This window comes from Citrus sinensis, chromosome 2 (genome assembly GCF_022201045.2).
Source record: "Citrus sinensis cultivar Valencia sweet orange chromosome 2, DVS_A1.0, whole genome shotgun sequence".
Classification (NCBI taxonomy): Eukaryota; Viridiplantae; Streptophyta; class Magnoliopsida; order Sapindales; family Rutaceae; genus Citrus; species Citrus sinensis.
The window spans coordinates 26,933,482-26,953,575 of record NC_068557.1 but is presented as its reverse complement, the minus strand read 5'-3'; the positions used below and the strand labels follow the sequence as shown (position 1 = coordinate 26,953,575).

General features: G+C 31.6%; 1 protein-coding gene, 1 long non-coding RNA gene and 1 other non-coding gene across 5 annotated transcripts; 2 read left to right on the top strand and 1 right to left on the bottom strand.

Moving 5' to 3' along the window:
- Nucleotides 1–3,106: 3,106 nt before the first annotated feature.
- LOC102626358 (uncharacterized) lies at nt 3,107–7,556 on the top strand. Its single transcript, XR_369524.4, has 2 exons — nt 3,107–5,744; nt 6,668–7,556. It is a non-coding gene; the product is annotated as an uncharacterized LOC102626358 (long non-coding RNA).
- MIR167C (microRNA MIR167c) lies at nt 5,321–5,661 on the top strand. The gene is given in 1 exon segment (NR_129305.1): nt 5,321–5,661. It is a non-coding gene; the product is annotated as a microRNA MIR167c (primary transcript).
- Nucleotides 7,557–9,461: 1,905 nt separating the features above from the next.
- LOC102626549 (hypothetical protein) lies at nt 9,462–14,654 on the bottom strand. Of its 3 annotated transcripts, none has more exons than XM_052434666.1 (6): nt 14,360–14,654; nt 12,871–13,377; nt 12,418–12,561; nt 11,899–12,139; nt 10,849–11,349; nt 9,462–10,315 (listed from the first exon to the last, which is right to left on the bottom strand). In XM_052434666.1, the coding sequence occupies exons 2-6, from the start codon at nt 13,363–13,365 to the stop codon at nt 9,888–9,890; spliced, it is 1,809 nt and encodes a 602-aa protein (XP_052290626.1). In that variant the 5' UTR covers nt 13,366–13,377; nt 14,360–14,654; the 3' UTR covers nt 9,462–9,887. The 3 variants fall into 3 exon arrangements, with proteins under 3 accessions (XP_052290626.1, XP_006468462.1, XP_006468461.1); XM_006468399.4 differs by having other exon boundaries at nt 9,462–10,321; nt 12,871–13,435; nt 14,360–14,634; XM_006468398.4 differs by having other exon boundaries at nt 9,462–10,321; nt 14,360–14,633.
- Between the last annotated feature and the right edge of the window lie 5,440 nt (nt 14,655–20,094).

Sequence of the window (20,094 nt, the reverse complement as noted above, 5' to 3'; positions counted from 1 at the left end):
GAATCCATCCACCAATTGTAAACTTGTTAAGTCAAAACTCAAGTTAACTAGTGCACGCTAGTTACTTTGAATGATTTGATACCAAAATTGGGTTTTCCAATAACCAACGAAATTGTTTGATTATAATATTTTGGTTGTATCCCAGCAAAAAAAAAAAAAGAAAAGAAAAGGGTGGATGCTTAATTTACTTGAAATACCAAGTCAACGATAAATTATTTAATTCGTAAAACTTTAAAAAAAAAAATGATGAATCTGGTAGGGAGTGGGGACTTGCTTTTTCTTCTTGGTTATGGAATCAAATTCACTTTATGCCCCCTAGCTTTTGGTAATTCAGTCAATATTGGTCCCAAAAAAGGATTACGTCCAAAACGGGAAAGAAAACAAAATTTTACATCTCACTTATTTTTTATGATTATTATCTTATTTTTACGTCATGTCACTTGTCAAACCAATACGCATCCTTCCAGTCTACTAAAACATGAAAGTTGCAACACCAGTTTAAAAAATAAAAATTGATTTTTTTAAAGTGTTCAATGTTATTTGTTTGATTTTTAAAACATAAGATCTCTTTCAAAATTTAAGATTAAGATTCAGCATTTACCTACATTTTTACTGAACAATGAATCAATAATCACAATGATATTATTATTTTTTTATTATTGTTTAACGACCATTAATTTAATCAGAGTAAAAAATCTTTAAGTTGTGAAAAAAAATAAAAATTAAATAATATTTTAAAATCATATAGTCGTCTATCAATTTAACAAATAATTTTTATCTCTTGGGTTTGTAATTTGACGAGATGGGATCTGATTTAATATATTATAAAAAAAACAACAAATTTGAAAAAAGAAAACAAAAGAAAAGGTGACAAGGATTGATCACAAATGGAAAAGAAACACACTACACATGAGAAAATTGCCACCAGAACGTACGTTATGGGGTGAAGTTGAGATTCACAAGAACTCACAGCCTGATCGCTCGTGTCGACAAATGAGAGGTTGCGGGGGGACAATCTAAAGGATCATGATTCTCTCATAATCTGATCATATCATGAGTAAATAACTTAATTGCTGATTGATAGTTAATAAATAAAAAAATTAAAAAAAAAATTAAATCTTACTCATACACTATCACTACAAGACATATTGCAGAAGATTTCAAAAAATTCAGAAGAGATCAAATTAGAAGATGATATTTTTCCAATCGGAAAGTAATTATATATATATATATATATATATATATATATATATAAGTGCCACGCTAGTTAATGCATCTTAATCATGATTATCTGGTTGATGGATTTGAACTAAACATGTTTGCCATGGCCATGGTTTCATTTACGAGTCCAATTAATTATTGACATGATCAACATAGGAAACACACCGAAACATAATCACATCAGACGTGGACCCCCCCACAATTTGTTAATTAATAAATTAATTAAGAACAATCTATACTATACATATGCAATTAACATTTTACCAGAGAAATTGCTCTGCCCTTAATTATCTTGATTAGCTCTGGGTTAAATGTCAAGTTGGGTTTGCGTAATTAACGGAATGATTATGTTAATTTCAAAGATACGGTTTGAAAAATGGGGGGGGGGGGGGGGGGGGGGGGGGGGGATAATATTTGATTATTCTATGCTCAATTTAAGATTAAATTGGAAAGTTCAACGTGATTCACTTGGAAAATTTGTGCCGTTATTACGGACGTTGAAGCATTTATTGCACTCTTTATTTTGCCCCAAGACTGGCAAGTTTATACGAGGGCATTTACTAGTATAAGTAGAGACATACTGAGATAAGATTTTAATATGAACATGTATATAATAAAAAGTCAATTATCATTTACTCGCGTATTTATTAATGCATGATTTGTTGTCAAGTACATGTGACAAAAATTCAACCAAAGATCAGGAGGGTTTCGAGTGGGAGCATCCAATAATTAATTTTGGGAAAAAAACAAAGGCAAAAATGTGTGAAGAGTTGGCTTGTTAAGAGGAACTTCATTTGTAATTTGAATCACTCCCATATAATTAAAAGCAGAAAGGACAAGCTAAATAATCATTATTATGTATAATAGATGGGGTTAATGGATGCCTAGATCCTCCAAGATTTAAGTTATTGCAATTAAGTTGATTACTTTAAATAGTTAATCTTTTTAGTATGAGAACTTATTTCAATTCTTGCGTATATAAGCATAAATAAAAGTTAAACATATAATAAAATATAATGTTATCCTAAATTTTGAATTAAATTTTAAATTAGTGGAATTGAGATGGATTCATTGCTGGGGTAACATAATTTTTCCACTCTTTTAATTAATACAAGAAAGAAAAAGATTCCATGAGCTATGGAGACCATGAGACTTGGACTTGAGAAAAACTTTCTCGAGTCTTCACTGAAGCTAGCTGGCTTAGCTATCAGATAAGACGAGCTAGAAATACATTTTCCAATGAGAAATTAAATGTCAGAGAAAGACAAGCCAAGTCGCCAACTGTGTAGTATTTGTAGTACAAGATGTTCCCCATGTGCGGTGAGCTCTGAGTTTTATCTTCTTCCCATCTATCCATCAACTTTGAATTTGGAATTAAAAACTTCAATTCTTATGTATATATAATTTTTTTTTTAATAAACAGGACATCTTTATTTTAATAAAATTTATTAATAAATAAAAAATAAATTCTTAACATATTAAATTTTTTTTTTTTATATTTTAGTAGGATTCTTATTTTAATAAAATAAAAATACATGTATACAAACATATACACTTTTTCTCTGTATATGACAATTCACTAGTTTTAATTGTCTTTTTCTTTTTTCATGTATAGAATATATCTAGCTAATTAAAAATAAAGAAATCATGTAAGAGTCATATATGTATATATACTACGCCAACCTTAATAGACAGAAACTTTTGATTACTGTGGGGCATCTAAAAACCCTAAAAATAAAGGGGATATAAAAGGGGACAATCAACTAACATACAAGTGGTGGGACAAAAAATAATGGCAAAAAAAGGAGAAACCTCCAATGAATTTGCAAAGAAAAACCCTAACCCAGATTGCTTTATTCTCAACCACCACCTCACCAACCTTAATCAACAGACGACTCGACTCTTGGAGAAAAATTACAAAGCATAACCATGTGACTCTTATCTACTAATCAGAACCTATATTATAAAGATTGTGGTCCTCTTCTTCTCTAATTTTTTTTTTTTTTGAAAAAAAACTAGGACATGTCTATTTATATATATTGTCATTGTTAGCGTCAACTAATGACAGCAATTTAAAAGAAGAGACAGAAGAACCACCCGAAGCTAAAGACAAAGAGGATGGCAGCCTGATCAACTGATCATTCCACCAACCTGGCCAATTCATGCCCCTTCATATAAATAAATAACAATGAAACCCATTTATTGAATTTGCAGCATTGCTGTAGGGACCAAGAGCTAGCTAGCTCACTAAGCACATGGCAACATGCATCCTTTTTCTATTATAGATTCGTTCAACTGGGTATATGAAAGAGAAGAAGAAGATGGCTCCCGGAACCCTAGTTGATCCCAACATGTAATGAGGTAATTAAGATTCAGAAGCTAGAATCTTTTATTTATAACACTTGAAGAACCATTCAATCCGTCTTTAATATATAATACATAATCGTGACAAAATTAACAAAGCATGCGCCACGAGGTTTCTAGCTTGTATTATTAAGGTTGGCATGGGTAATTCTTATTATTACCTTTCGTAACTTATTATTATAGAAGGTCATGTGTTTAACTTGTTGGAATTATACGGCAATTTCAAAATATTAATATCCCACGTTAGAGGAAGGGAGAATACTTATTTTCATGTTTGAATTGAAATTGCTTATGCGTTTGATTTAATTATAAATTAGAGTAGAATAAGTTAAATTCACATGTAATTTAATTATTTAATTTGAATTAAATTATGAGATAAATGGATTATTGATTCAAATTAAATAAGGAAATTAGTGATTAACTCAAATTGAATTAGGAAAGGGTCTATAGAAGGTTTCTCTATAAAAGAGATTATACAAAACCTTTAATGATACCTACTACAACAATAAAAAGAGAAGAAAATAATTCAATTGTTCTAATTATACCTCTCTAATTGTTTCTCATTTTTTTCATCAATTTACTTTTGTTATTCAAAATTGTTGCTCTTGGGAGTGTAACCTCACAATAGTCATTATGTTCTGGAGGTCAAACTATCTTATTTGTCCTTTGTGCACAGAAAAATCTTATTTTGAGATGTAGAATTTTGCCTTAAGGATAGAGCTTTGCACGTCTTGACAAATTTATATTAGTTGATTGAGTAACAACTTCAGGTTTATGGAATGCAACTTTCTAGTTTATGGTTGCGAGTTACGTGTTCTTGGGTACAACTATGCATTAATTAACAAGGATGTTATTCTCAAGCCATTGTTCATTGCAATTGGGTTTTCTTATTGCTGTCGTTATTCTAACTAATTAATTTTAAAGTTCAAAGAAGCAATATTGGTTCGTATTTCCAACATAACTCATACTAAAAAATAGCTTATGCGTCGGTGGTTGCTTCAAACTTATATTCTTAGCGTAAAAACTAATATTATCAACTAATGGGGAATATTACAACTTGTGCATGAGTTTAGTTGTGATATCATATAGAAGCTCATGGTTCTAACTCACACTCAAGAAGCTAGCTCATAAATTGAGGGTTGCATCAAATATATATTCTTAGTAAAAAAAAGTTATTCTCAACACTTTTCGAGAAATTTTTTAACTTGAGTTTAAACAAGGTTAAACTTGATACTTAATTTATAAAAATATTGTTAGTGGTCCCATATTGATGCCACGTATGTGTTAGTTATGTAAAATATAAGTTGAACGGAAGAGGGAGGAAATTATATTAATGGGTCAGTGTCAATAGCTGTAAGGGATATAATAATATCAATCGAATAAGGACCAAAAGCTACCATTAAATACTCCTATCTATCATCTCTCTTTCTCTATGAGACACAATTTTACTAAAGAAAGAGCATAAGAAAATTAGAGAGCTGCATCTATGTATAAATTTGAAGGAGAGAAGGAGAGAGCAGCATAAAGCTATAAAGTAGCTAGTCATCACGAGTATATTCATTTTCCATGCCTAAAACATGCATGGCTCGTGCTTTCATTTTCTTTTTTGTTAACCTTTTTTGAATATTGAAGCTTCTGCTCGTTTCCTTAAAGAACCCTCTCGTCTCTTCCCATTTGAACATATTCATTTTACTTTCCCGTTTCTTCTTCTTCCTGTTGGTGTTTGATATGTTGGTTTGAGAGATTGAAGCTGCCAGCATGATCTGGTAATCAACCTTTTTGTATATATATATATATATTAATTCCTTATAGTTTTTAGATTTAATTTCTTTTAATTAGATCCATGGTTTCAATTCTATTGAATAAATGGTGGGGTTTTATATTTTCGTGCAATTATTAAGAGGATAGATGGAATAGCGCCTTTAAATCCAATCACTTTTTTAGTTTTATTTTGATCTTTTTTGCCCCCTAAAATTAAGGGTAAAGGTTAATATGTAAGAGAGTTTTAGGGTGTGATTTATTAGCTTCGTAGATGAATGGTTCCATCAGGTCATCTTGCAGCTTCAATTACTCATTCACCAACATTTATGGAAGGGTACTCTTGAATCTTAATAGCTTTCAAAAGTTCATCATCTCACAACTTCACAGCTTCATTTCAGGTAATTAATTTCTTCAATTCATCATTTTCTATTACATTATTACTTATTTAACGATTTTAATTGCATCCTCTGATGTTAAGCTTGCAATTTTTCTTACCAATCTCATCCAGCTATATATATATATATATATAACTAAAATATTGATGTCAAGCAATTGAAGACAATGTCCTTCTACCTCTGCCTGTATGTATGTGATAACATACTTGTCTTGAGTCTTGACTTTATATATTGTTGCATACGTATAGAATGTACACAAAAAAAAAAAAAAAAAAAAATTATTGAGACACAAGAAAGACAGACTGGTTAGACAAATCTGATTTATATAATATTGTAAGATAGATGTTCCCAACAGACACAATTGCTTATCTGTTAATTACAATGTCAATATGTGATCTCTCATCGTCTAATACTATCCTCACCAATTCAAATCCCATCGCATCAGGATTGCAGAGTGTTTTGGTTTATTTAATACGTAAATCTAAAGAAAATACAAGAGGTAAAATTGCCTGTATTTAATTAGTTTTATTTGTTTATTAAGGTTTAGTTTAGTCACAATCGACCATTTTGCACTACCACACACACTTGAATACAATAACATTGTCATTAATGATTTGTCAAGTTGATTTAGGCCAATTTAGTACTGTTTTTGTGCCTTCGAAGCTTTAATTGCGTTCAAAAAGTAATTAAACGGCGGCTGTAGAAAAAATGGTTAAGTATTTGATAATTTGTGTTTATTAGACTGAGTGGATTTGTGCTTAATAATGAAGTCATGTCTAAATATTTTTCTGATAAATGATGACTGAGAATTTGTCACTGATTAATATGATTTTGGAACTAGTGGTGTATATTATATATAAATACCATGTGAATTGAGTTGATTCTGACCTTTCTTTCTATATATACATGCTTTAATTTTATATCAGGTGGTGGCCAACGGCCGGCCGTACGATTTATGAATATTTCTAGAGACTCCTTTCAAAACAACTTATTGACTTATGAATAAATGTTTATGACATAGAATTAACTTTTTCAAATTTTTGGTGAACATTCCTGCATTCATTTGATTGATATTTCCCATTTTTCAGTTCTGTTGTATGATATAGAGGTATAGCTTCGTATAGAGTATATAATTAGCGGCTTTGGTTTTCTTAATCAACTGTTAGCACCAAATCGACCTCAAAACGGTAAAAAGTCCTCCGAGAATAAGTTCAAAATATAAAGAGGATCATAATTCTCTAACTTGACAGCATTAATATTTGTGTTGACGAATTATCACTCTTGATGTGACAAACAGAGAAACTGTTTCTATCTCTTTTTCATTCTTAGGCTCGGTTTAGTGTTGCAATGCTATGACTTGAAAATCATATGTGTTGTGGAACGAAAGTCGTTCTAATTGCCAAGTAAAAGTTGACACATATTTAGTAAACACTACTTGGTATCAAGTGAATATCATATGCAGAACCCATTTTTCATGTGGGAGATGAGTTGTGTTGCGAAATCCAGATTTTCTAAGCTGCGGTGTATCAAGGTAGCTTGAAGATTCAGATGTTTATTAGAGCAAAGCATTAGCAATCGGTGTTAGAAGAGCTACTATTTTGGTGTTTTTTTTTTTTTCAGTTCTAGCTACATGAGTCTCTTGTGCAAAAAAGTTTAAAACCAAATGAGAATTGTTTTAAAGAAATTCATTATCTCTCTACATGCATGGTGATTGTTACTGGTTATATATCTAGAGACTCACTCCTTGAAGAGAGCCTAGTTTCTTCTGTATATTTTTGCTCTTTTACTTCTCCAATCTCCTTTCACTTTTCCTTATTTGTTATGGGTTTAAACATTCTAGCTTAATTTCTTGACTTTAGGTTACACTAATTGCCTGTTTGGTTCCAGTTCTCCTTGTGTCTCTTGCTTGTGTGTGATTGTTTATCAAATCATAATTAATAGTTCTTGATTGGAAATATTTTTCGAACAATTAATCTTCCATGACCCTTAGCATATAAAAATCAAAGGTCATGGTGGTTGTACCAAATAAAGAAACTTATTCATATGAAATTAATAATAACCCAAAAGGGTCCATATTAGACCCTAACCAAATGACAATATGGTGGTTGATCTCAGAATCTAGTCCTTTGTTAAGAGTAAGTTAACGACCGTGCGGACACAATCTTTCACTTTGTCAGTCATCCAACCCATATATCAAAATAGGAATTAGGAGACTATTTAAAACTACCTCTCTCTCTGTATATATTATGGTGGATAAACCGCAACGGTTGGTCGCCTTCAAACTAAGACTCGGTATTTGTCCTAAAAAGCTAATTTAGTTTACTGTTACCTTGATAAGAAATTAAAGGGTCCAGATAAAACTTAGAGCTTGAGTATTCAATTCAAAAAAAAAAAAAAAAATTAGCCAATCTACTATTTTCTTGTCACAAAAATGATCTTTGTATTTAAATCATAGTATTCAATCCAAAAAGCTAACTTAGTAGGTAAGTAAAATTTTTACCCTCTAACGAAATATTTGTGGTTAGTAGTCATGTCGGTTGGTGGCGATACCAGTCTTTTTTTTTAAATAATTATTTCAATCATTTTGTTTAAAACGTGAGTCCATCACATTCTGACTATTAAGGTCTGATTCTATTATTACAATACAACGTACTAACGCCTGAGATATGAATATATATTAAATAACTAAAAGGTAAATGTATTAATAATGGAGCGTCTTGTTTATTGATTGATTTTATTTTATTTTTCATAACTATAGATGACCAACTTTTTGACTCGGTCCGTAAGACTTTTAAACTAAGAGAAAGTTACATCAATAGCTAGCTAGTCTCATTGCATGAGCTTGTCAAGGGACAAATGAGGATAAATGTTTACTATTGAACCACCTCACGGAGACTAACAATTATCTTTCCATCATCATTCTCTATTTGGTAATGAGTCTTAATTGAATATTTTCTTACTTTTGCATTCCGTTGTTATTGTTCTGATAATAAGATGGGTATTAATTTACCGGGTCAATTAAAAATGATACAACTTATGTTCCCGAGTATTGTTTGAAATATGTCACAATATGATGCGCATGTAATATATATAACACACGATTTATTAAAAATTATGTAATTACAAGTCAATTTGAGGGTTCGATTAATTGCGAGGTGTTGTGGCTTTTAAATTATAATGATAAAAAAGATATGGCTATCAAAGTAAAGCTTATGAATGTAAGGTAAATAATATTTTTTTATTATTAATAATTATAAAAAATGTATGAAATTAAACATTAAAAAAAGGAGAAAAAAAAAAAGAAAAGGACCTAACAGATAAAATGCAGCGGCCCAACAGCTGGGAATGAGAGCCTAAAGAGTGCTGAACCAGCTAGCTTGATGTGTCTCAAATTTTAAAGCAGTAAGTACTTAAAAGCATTTGTTATTCCTGAATCACGTCGTACTCACAAATTAACTTGGCAGCAAGCGTCATTATTGCTTATAGGTGACTAATTATCATCACTGAAATGGCATCTTAATTATCTGTCTCAGAAGAATTCATAATTAACTACAACTTTAAGGTGCTCTTTGACAGGTAGAAATGCGGTTGAAATAGGATTGGTTTTGGTTAAAAGTTAGTTCCCCAACGAGACAACAGAAAGAATCAGTTTTTTATTATCATCAAACTGAAATACATTGTTTTGTATATAAATGGAAAGCAATTTGGATCATCAACACATGAAAAAGAGACTTCCATACCGCTCTTCATTAGCCATTGTGCCCCACCAAAACTAATATTTAAGCTTTTCTCAGTTCCGATACGGTTCATACTCCCACTTTCAGGGGTACTTTTATGTTTATGGTACAATAATTTCAACATATGGTGATACAAATCAAAATAAATATGCAAAGTATTTAATATGGATAGAGCTCTGATGCCTAGACATTTTTTTCTACTAAATATTGTATGACCCCCATTTGTAACCTAAATACGCAAGAAAAATAAAAGGAACAGTGGCTCACCCGGTTGAAGGCATTACCCACAAGCTTCTGTTTGCAACCAACACTTGGAGATACTTACAGTTGAGGATTTGAAGGCCCTAACAATCTAAAGCCCTGGTGGTGACCTGACATTTTCCTGAGCATATGAATGTGATTCCTCTGTTTATTTTGACTCTTGAACATTGAGTGAAGTGTCTGAGTGCTTTCTTCTCTTTGGCTCGGGCTCACCTAACTGTAATGAAACATAATTATCTTCATCAGGGCCGTTCCTCAATGCTGATAGGCTCTTTGATCCCTTGTTTTCCTGTGCGTTGTTTTGATGCATTGGAGATCTACCAGTGAAACTTGGAATGAATTGATGTCCCACATTCGAAGATGATTCAATCCCATCTTCTACATGAAACTCCGTATGGATGAACGGGGGAGTGGGTCCTTGTTCGGATTCACCATCGACCAAATCTTGTTGGATGTTCAAATTAAAAGGCTCCAATCTTTCTGCAGTTTTTTCTTTCGATTGCTCCCGCTCTGCGGGAGGTGACTCGCCAACTGTAGATTCAATTGCTGCCGCCGAAGCATTTCTTTGATCTTGCACTGCAGCTACATCATGAAGAAGAAAACATAAACAGTTACCAACGAAGTGAAAAACCAAAACTGTCGGGACTATAAAAGGAAAAATCAGTCCAGCTAACTCTCCAAACTTCCTTTGCCTCATCGCAAACTTTCTCAAAACTTGACAATCTACTTGAAGATATTACAATTAAAAATCTCAAATGGCAAGCTACGCATAAGACTCAAATTAACATATCCTAAACAACCATTTGCACGCAGCATTTTATTAGTTGACAACTGGGTACCATCCATTTTTCTTGCACTAGCAGACAAAGAGCCCATTAAAATCCAAGCATACTAGTTAAAGCCAAGATAACTATTATTTCAACATTGTGCGGTTTCTTTAGTTACCAATATCCACAGTATGCACATGATGCAACTGACTTATGCATTTACTTAATATCTTCACATTTATTCATGTTACTAAAATGTATCAGATAAAAACAGATTTTATAGGATTGACCAAAACACAATTTAACCTGGAAAAGATCACTAATTGGTTCGGTAAAACAAACCTTGAAACCCTTCATTGGTCGCGATGAGATCAAGTTCAAGGAGGTCAAGAAGGCGCCCCAGATCAACTCCACTAGTCCAGTTTACTGGGGGCTGACCAACTTTTAGTTTCAACCGTCCCCTATTAGCTGTCCCACCCCAAATGATCCCTACAGGCCGTGGCTTCTCCCCATTTTGACCTGTTAAGAGAATGAGGCTTCCACTATCACCTTCAAGATCGAAAGTCTGCTGGTTCTCACCCACAACGAGAAAATCAGTAAAGAAACAGATCCCTTTCTCGTCATTGTATTCAAGAGCATAGGCCATTACGGTCCCAGTAGTCAGGCCAGAGCTTCTTCCTACTTTCATCACTTGCCTGCCAATGAGACTGTTAATTGGAGACTGCAAGTCTATGATATGGACATCACCTATTTCACCCACGCCTTTCACAGATGTAGTTACGTTGTTCAAATTAAAATCCTCTGCAAAAGGAATGAAAGCCCCATCTGCTCGTACAAATGTTTCTGCAGGGGCACCAAACCGTAATGGGCATGTGTGGGGGTCAGGACATAATTTGAAACCCATTAGCACAAAGGTGAAGTAATAGATAATCATGCTTAAACATAATACTCAGATATACAAGATAAAGACCACTATTAAACAACAACTACATCGCAGGACAATAAATCACGTAACCTAGAATGAGCTTAACAGTTTAAGCTAAGAATGAAGCTCAATGCTCACAAAGAAAGAGGAGACTCAAAAGTTTGGACTAGCGGGGAAAAAGAGGTGCCACCCTTCAATATTGCCAATTTAGAAAGTTAAAAGCTAGTTTGCTAGTTTAACCTAGTTCCTCGGGATATTTTTTGGCCCCAATATTTTGAAAGCCTCTATAAGCATTCTGCCTAATTAAGGGAATTAATGAAGTCTAAAACTCATCTAATGGTTGCCAACTTGGTTCAATTCTAACTCCCAGATACATAATTTGAGAACAAGTAAATACATTAGTAATGATTTTTCTATAGTATATGCAGGAACAAATTATTGATTGCTACAATCTAGAACTGCTTTACCTGGATTCGTTCCGGCAAAGATGCCATACCAAAGATCATCTGTGATAAATGATGTGGCCCTCTCAACAGCACCTAGATACACACCAGGTCCAAGGCTGGGCGGCAAAGGATGAAACATTTTCTGATTTGGGTAGTCCAAATCGACTGCAACATGTCGGTTTGTGAGAAAACCAACTTGTTGATTTCCTGTTCGGCTTCTAACAATAGCTCCCAAGGTCCCATACGTTTCTTGGCTAGCAACCTAAATACAGAAGAAGCAATGTAATTCCAAGAGCATTGTAAATTAAAAATTTGAAGTCGGCAGGAAGAGGGGTTGGTGTATTTATGGTTCCAATTACCAATTAACTTAATTCTTGAACAATACAGCCTGAATTTCATAATCCACAGAATTGATCCATGTTTTAATAACTACTTATATTCAAAACAAAGATAATTTTTTTTTTTACACATGTTTCAGATTTTTCCCCACCATTTAGGGCACACATATAACATGAATGGTGCTATAAATAAGGAAGATACCTGTGAACCAGAGCCAATACATGGATCACTTCCCCTCAAGCCATCTACAAGCTCAGTATATAGTTCTTCCTTTGGAGTTGGTGCAGGTGCACCATAGTACGAGAATTCCACAACATCTACATCACACCAAACACCTCCTGGCCCCTGCTCCATGTATTAGAAAGGCTTTTTAACTTCCCAATTAAAAGATGAGCTCAGTCACCCACGGAATAATATCGAAGAAAAAAATTTAAAATTTCAGAAATTTCAAAATGTTCAGCAATGCATAAGTTTAGGATATTCCAACCCTTCCCCAACCACCGAAAATTCATATAATCATATACAGTTGATTTCTGCTTAATATTCGAATATTTTTCTAGTTGATAGCATTAATAATAAACTATCCTCCGTGCCCTGCCGCCCTCCCCACTGAAGAGAAAGTAGAAAAACATAAGGAAGAGCCATATTTGTCACCTCGAGGGCAGCAGGTAGACACTGAACATGGCTAAGCCATTGCCTGTGTACTTTCCGAGCAACAAAGACAAGAATAGCTGGTATATCTGTCAAAACACCCCGTCGAATACGGAATCCTATTGCTGTGCCGAGACTAAAACGACGCAAGATTTTACTATGAAATGCTCTAATTGTCATCAGTTCTAGCAATGTAGTAGCTTGTTGGCCTGTTGGCAGCCGTCCCAGAGTTTCCGGAAGCACACCTTTCTGAAGGTTTCCAAAATAGTTTGCCCTATCCTCCGCTGCATCATTTAATCGACTTAATGTAGGCCATGAGAAGTAGGCTGCATTGCTCTCAGAATGCTGACCACCAGAAGCAAAAGGCTGAAGTGGTGATGGACTTGATGAAGGAAGATTAGGATGATGGCAGTAGTTTCTTTCCAAATCTAAAGCAGATTCCTCGGACTGTGAAGATCCCGAGTTCTGAAATCTTAAATCCCATCTATTCTTCTCCATCTTTCAGCCCTCCTACATGGCATTAATTCAATAGCTCTTATGATCCCAAGTTGACACTAAACTAATAACTCTGGCAAAGACCAGACATATCATGTTATTATCTTCGATCATCAGGGATGAGGGACCAAAATAATATTGGAAAAAAAAAATTAGAGTAGACATAAAGTAAATTTAGAATGAACCTCCATAACAGTACACCGTAGAACATTGGTTACAGAACATAAAAAGGATGAATAAACAAGCTAGACAAACATCATTGATGATCACAAATCATTGATTTAACAAACACACTGTCTATAATAAAACAGAGAATGAAAGTCTCTGAGACCAATACCAAGTCCGAGCACTCATAAAGACTAGCAAAATGGGAAACTATCTAAATTGAAAACCATAGCTATAGCACAAAATAGAGACCACAGTTCACTGATGTAAAGTTTGGTGCCCTCTGATCTATTCAGATGAAAAGGACTACAAATTCTAATAATTTTCTGCACATTCAAATTGCCACCCAAAAAAAAAAAAAAAATTATGTACGAAAAGATATTGGTGTATCCATCTCTTTCAAAGCTCCACGAGCGAAAAGAAACAAATTCATCACTGGAGAACTGAAGTAGAAATTTTAAGATAACAGAAGCAGAATCAAGAGATGAAAAAAATATAACCTTTTCGACAAATGGGAGGGCTGAGAAGCTGGAAAGATTAAAGAAAGGAAATAGAGCCAGCCCAAATAAATAAACACTTCAGTTAAAAAGTAAAAAAAAAGTGTTCTTTAAATTATAATAAATTATAAAAAAAATTGAAATGGGTTCCTAAAATATTAACAGGGTCCATAACTGCACGAATGGAACGAAAAAACAGAACAAACACATAAAAAAATGGTAAACTGAGCAAAACCCGGATAGTAAATGATACCAAGTTGACAAATTAAGCTAAGACCCAGATGGCATATACGATTAAAAATGAAATCTTTAGCATATTCTCAGGCGAAACTCACCGATCAGCAATGGTGGAGCTGTGATGGAGTAACTCAAAAATCAGGACTATTGTAGTAGACTTTCATACCCTACCACACAATCTCCGTGAAGAAAAGATGATGAGACAAATGCAAAATTGCCACTTTGCATAGTGATTATTAGAGTGTTGAATTGAGTGAGTATCTGTGCGTCAGCTAAAAATATTTTTAGAAAGAGAAAGCTATAAGAAATTTTCTAATAATCTGAGGAAAGAGAAAGGGAAATTGGAAAATATTGTTATATTTGGAAAGAGAAAGGCACATAAATATCTGATAATTACAAGAACTGTATTGTATATAACAAATAAATAAAATAATATGGGATTTTTGTTTTTTTTAATTATTCTTTTGCATATACTTTTTTGTGGGCAGCCTTTATCAATCCTTTTGTTTTTTTTTTCCCTTCTTTTTGGTTAGATCACTTCACACTTACATTTTCTGGTGGAAAGCAAGTGCAACAGTGGCAATGTGAAGAAATTTTAATGGAGGAGAAAGAAATAATTTTCTTGGATCCCATTAATATTTTTAATTTTGGTGGGGAAATTAGGGACCCATCCATATTTGCTCCCCAAAAGCAGCACACTCTTCACCCGAATAATTTTCCACCATCCATTTTTGGTTTTGGAGACTAGCCTAACGCTAGAGGCCTTGTTCTCTTTTTGTTTTTACACATTTATGTTTATATATATATTCCCTTAATTCATCTATTATACGTGTTAGATGAATATGTTAAAAATACTGTCAATGATTCATATTATCTAATTTAAGAAGTAAACACACCATGCAAATTCAAAACTGAATTGAATTGGTAATATTCAGCACTTAAAAGTAAAAAAAAAAATTATTACACATTTAAAAAAATTAAAATACCTCGTTTAATTGCTTCTCGAGATTTTATGCATTAAAAATTTGTAATTACATATTTTAATAATCAAAACAATCAATAAAGTAAAGGAATCTGCCTACAATAGATTTGTTTTACCGCAGAACACTACTAATAATTGAACAATCATAATGATTATTTATTTTTTATTATTTATTATTTTAATTGTGTGGTTATAAAATAATATTATATAACAGAGTAACTCTATCGTAATCACTACCTAAAGTTAATTACGTAGGCCAATAATATATTTGAGGCTGTATATTACACATGCAAGTACTACAGGAGCTCTTGGCTTTCTTTTATAAAATCTTTTAACATTATTATTACAATTTTTTTTAGGTTTATTTAAAATTTTGAGAACCATGATTTAAAGGTCGTTTGAACAATAATATAAGTTGAAAGTGGTCAATTAGTTGTGGGGCACAAAAGGTCTATATTGGAGGCAGAAGCCTTTCAGCAATCATCATCACTTTACATATCATTACTACTTTTTACTTCTCTCTTCTTCTTTAATGGGTTTTATCTCAAATAGTGAAATTTCAAATTCAAAGCACGCACACTTTGTTTTTTTTTTTTCTTTTTAATTTTTATTTCTCTCTTATGTGTCATATGCTTGACCTGTTATTATATTTCCTGTACTACAAATCCTATCCCAATAATAGACCTTTACTAAAGAGAGTTGCCTTTCTGGAAGGTAAAATCAGCCTCTCACTGTCAGCCTATCTCTCCAATTGTGACATATATTATCTCTTACATTATCTTCGCATCATGTCATGCCACCCCCACATTATCTTTCTTTATATGTCAATTATCAAATCATCATCAATGGACTTCTATCAGAATATAATTTTAGCATTCACACATGAAGCTGTTTTAACGTAATGTAGTCCTCACACTAAAACTGAGTTACATCATTGTAAAATTTACTCTTCACTCTCTCGAGAATTAAACGAGATCCACACTTTTTAAATTTTCCACTTTTCATGCATGGAAAAAAAAAATTGTTACGGTTTCTATTTTTAACCCAAAAGAAGAAGAAGAAGAAGAAGAAGAAGAAGAGATTGTAAATTAAATCACTCTTCACCCATATGAATGAGTTCAAAACTTCAAATCTCAAATTGGGTTTGACCATCCAAAAATTCATATTAAATAAGCTAACCGTAATTGGCACCCTCAAAACTCACTAATTTTGGTTGGAAGAATATGTGATTGGACATATGTATTCTTTTGTCTCATGTATATAATTTTAATATGATTTGTCCCAACAGTTGGTGCCTTTTCTCACGCATGAGAATTGAAAGATTGTGTGTTCTTGAGAGTGGAGCAAAATAAAGAAAGAAAGAAAGAAAGAAAAAATGAATTGAAAAAGGCGTAGAAATTTAAAGTCTTTCGTGGAGAAAAAGGCACAGCAAAGCAATTATTGACAGAGTTTATCGAAGTATGGGTTCCACCACAACCAAGTGCTTTTAGATTAGCCCAAAAAAACACAGCCTTGACAAGGAAAATAAATTTACAACCGTTATCTGTGTTGTATGTTACAACCATGAACCATCACAATGTTTTTTTTTTTTTTTCTTAAAGTTTCAATTCATAACACAAATTTGGAGGTTTACGTATTGAAAAACAAAATAAAAGTGGTTATTTGAACCAACTAATTTTCTTTTTACATATTTTTTAATTTAAAATTTTAAGACGATGTTATTTATTTACACTATAAAAATTACTTTTAACGCTCATATTTTTATAGAGTTATTTGTTATTAAAATTAGAGATGGCTAATGGGTCAAGCGGCAAGTGGTACAACACGAGAACGTTTCAGTGGGACACGTGGCACAACATGACATGCATGCAGGTTGGGCCGAACTTAAAATTTTAAATACGTGGGACCTTAAAAGTACAGTAAGATTATAGTTAGGTTAAAACACACATGAGAAAATACCTATAATAAGTATGTTTCACTTTTTAATAAAAGTAAATTTAAAATTTTATAATTTTACAAATAACTTGAAATATTTTATTAGCGCAAGTTTTCTAAATTCATTTAATTCTTAGTTTTTTTAAAAAATACTCTAATTGATTTATGTTTATAATTTATTAAATTAATAATTGATATCATGATTTTAATAAATAAAATTATAAATATCATGATTTTATAGATATGTATTAATGTTATATGAACTATGATTTATGACTCAATGTTAATCCGAGTTAACAATTAAATGAACCATTAAGAAAAATTTAATATTATTGTTGTTGTTGTTAAGTGTTAAAAAAAATTTTAATGCCGTAAGGTCTAACTTAATAATTAGTAATATATTCTCTTACTATTATTAGTTTATTATTATTGAATATAGACTTGAGTTTTGAATTTTTGATTATATTGAATTTGACTAGAGACACATAAACTCAAAAAAGTACATAAGCTTAAAAAAAATATGTCAATAATTTGTCATGCCTTCTTAAAAAAATTAAAAAAAAAGTTTATTGTTCTATTTTTCTCAAGCACGACACATCACGCCATGTGTGCTGGGCTGGGCCTAAGCATAAAAAATTAGGCATGGCACGAAGTACATAGTAGGCACGACACGGTATAGCACAAGTACGAGCATGCATGAGCCTTCATTCTGTTAACATAAATATTCCTACAATATTGATTTTGATGATAATAAACTAAATTGCACTTTGGAAGTCAATTGTAAAGATTTTTAAACCTTGGGGTGTATAGGGCTTGGTTAATGGAATCATCAAATCCGATGAGTTTGGAGGCGTGAACGTAGGTAGGGTTTGCCAAACCACGTAAAAATCTCGTGTTTGATTCTCTTTCCCTTCTCTCTTTACATTTTAATTGTTGTTATTTATTTGTTTGTTATTTGCTTAATTTTATTAGATATTTGCATTGGATTTTGATTTAATTATTTCATAATTTTTTAGAAACTCAATTCACCACCCTCTTAGGTTGCTTAGCTGGTATTTCATCTTTGATGGTTGGCATGACCCATTAGCCATCTTTAATCAAAATATTCTACTATCGCAAAATGGATTATTATTATTAAGGACCATATGTTATAAACAAATATAAAATTACTACTTTGAACACTCATTTAACATGCCCATCCAACATTTAATTTTCTCACTGTCAAATCCTTAATACGTAGATGACTAATTTTGCCTTGTAATGCCTTATAAATTTGATAGATTCCTTTGCTTCTTGTAATCAGCTAGCTGATGCATTAGCCGATCGTGCTTGGTGTACGTGTCTGTTTGCTGGCTTAGGGTGAAAAAGCTTCATGCCATATAATTGACTTTTTTTTTTTTAAAGTATTAGGATTCTAAGGCAATTCAGTTTCTATTTTAAAAAAAAGTTGAAAATTAAAATTGATATTCAATGAAAAACAGGGGCTGACCCAATCATTTATATTATCTCGGGCTAAAATATTATTTTTTAATTATGAAATATGACATGACAACTTATAATAACACGTAATTATATAAGAATTAATTAATCAATTAAGAATTTTAAGCTAAATTAAATCAATGCATGGAATCACAATCAATTAAAATTCACAAGTAAAACTTTAATATTTGAAGTCAAGTAGCTAGCTACTAGGCTTAAAGAAATTAATCAACTAAAATTTATTCATCTTTTAAAATTATAAACATATTATTCCTTAAAAGTTTCAATAATAAACTAAGCTCATCCAGTAAAAACATATTTGAATGTTGTTGTTTCTTTAGTATGCGCTTTGACTCTCTTTGAAGAATCATATAGTAATTCTTCTAGTAAAACCTCCTCAAAATACTCAAATATTATTTTCTAACTTGCTATCTTAATTATTGTAACTACTAAATGAAATCTCAAAATTCACATAAAAAGTTTATGAAAATGTTGATAATTGCTATTACATGTTGTTTTTGTAAGTACTTTTAATACTAGTGATAATTTTATTTAAATTGGCATTTTTTTTCAATTATAATTTTTTTAAATAAACTAAAGCAGTAATAACATTTTAGCCCCCCACTATTTTAAGTCTATTCAATAAATATATAATTTAATCATTTTATAACATAAGTCACTAATTTCAATTGGCAAAAATATAATTAATTAAGGAAATATTTGAAAATAAAAGAAAAACTCTATTATTATATAAAATTAATGAAAATACAGTGGGTGTAAATGGTTTTTTTCTGATTAGGATTGGGTAGCCCAATTGTAGGTCCGCCACTAAGAAAAAACAAAAGAAAAAGAAGTAATACATTAAAATTTAACTAATAATAAAACTTATTGAAAAGAAGAATAATGAACATGGAAAATAAGATGATTTATTTTCTTTTATAGTATTCTGACACCTGATTTTCAAAAGAATAAAATTTTATACAAGAAATGAGTGTTTCGAGTTATTTTTCCAGTGAATTATAAATTTTATGCGTGTAGAGTAATTAAATATAATTACTTAAAAATTTAGTTGAGGATTCCTTTTAGTATTTTAAAGAGTGTACAAAGTAATATCCATTTTTTTTTAATTTAGTATTAGTAGATGAGTGTACAAATTAATAGAGTGTTCAAAGTATTTTCTAGAGCGTAAATAATCTCACCTAAAAATTTATTATCAAAATAAATTTTTATAAAATTACTTAGTATCCATTTCCTTTTTTTTATTCTTAATTTTCCAATTCTCATCAAGTCTTTAAGATATTTTCTTTTTAATGCAAATAATTAGTTCTATTATAGAGTTTCACAAATTAAGAGGGACAAAACTCATTATTAAAAAAAAAATAATTTTTTATCAGTGACGAAAAATTAAAAAAAAAATCAAGAAATTAGAGAAAGAGA

Excerpts from the sequence above, each read along its gene's own strand:
- LOC102626549 (XM_006468399.4), bottom strand. The coding sequence starts at position 13,365 with ATGGAGAAGAATAGATGGGATTTAAGATTTCAGAACTCGGGATCTTCA. Across the intron at positions 12,140-12,417 it reads GTATTGGCTCTGGTTCACAG|GTTGCTAGCCAAGAAACGTA; the intron begins GTATCTTCCTTA and ends TTCTGTATTTAG. Across the intron at positions 10,322-10,848 it reads GACCAATGAAGGGTTTCAAG|CTGCAGTGCAAGATCAAAGA; the intron begins GTTTGTTTTACC and ends TTCATGATGTAG.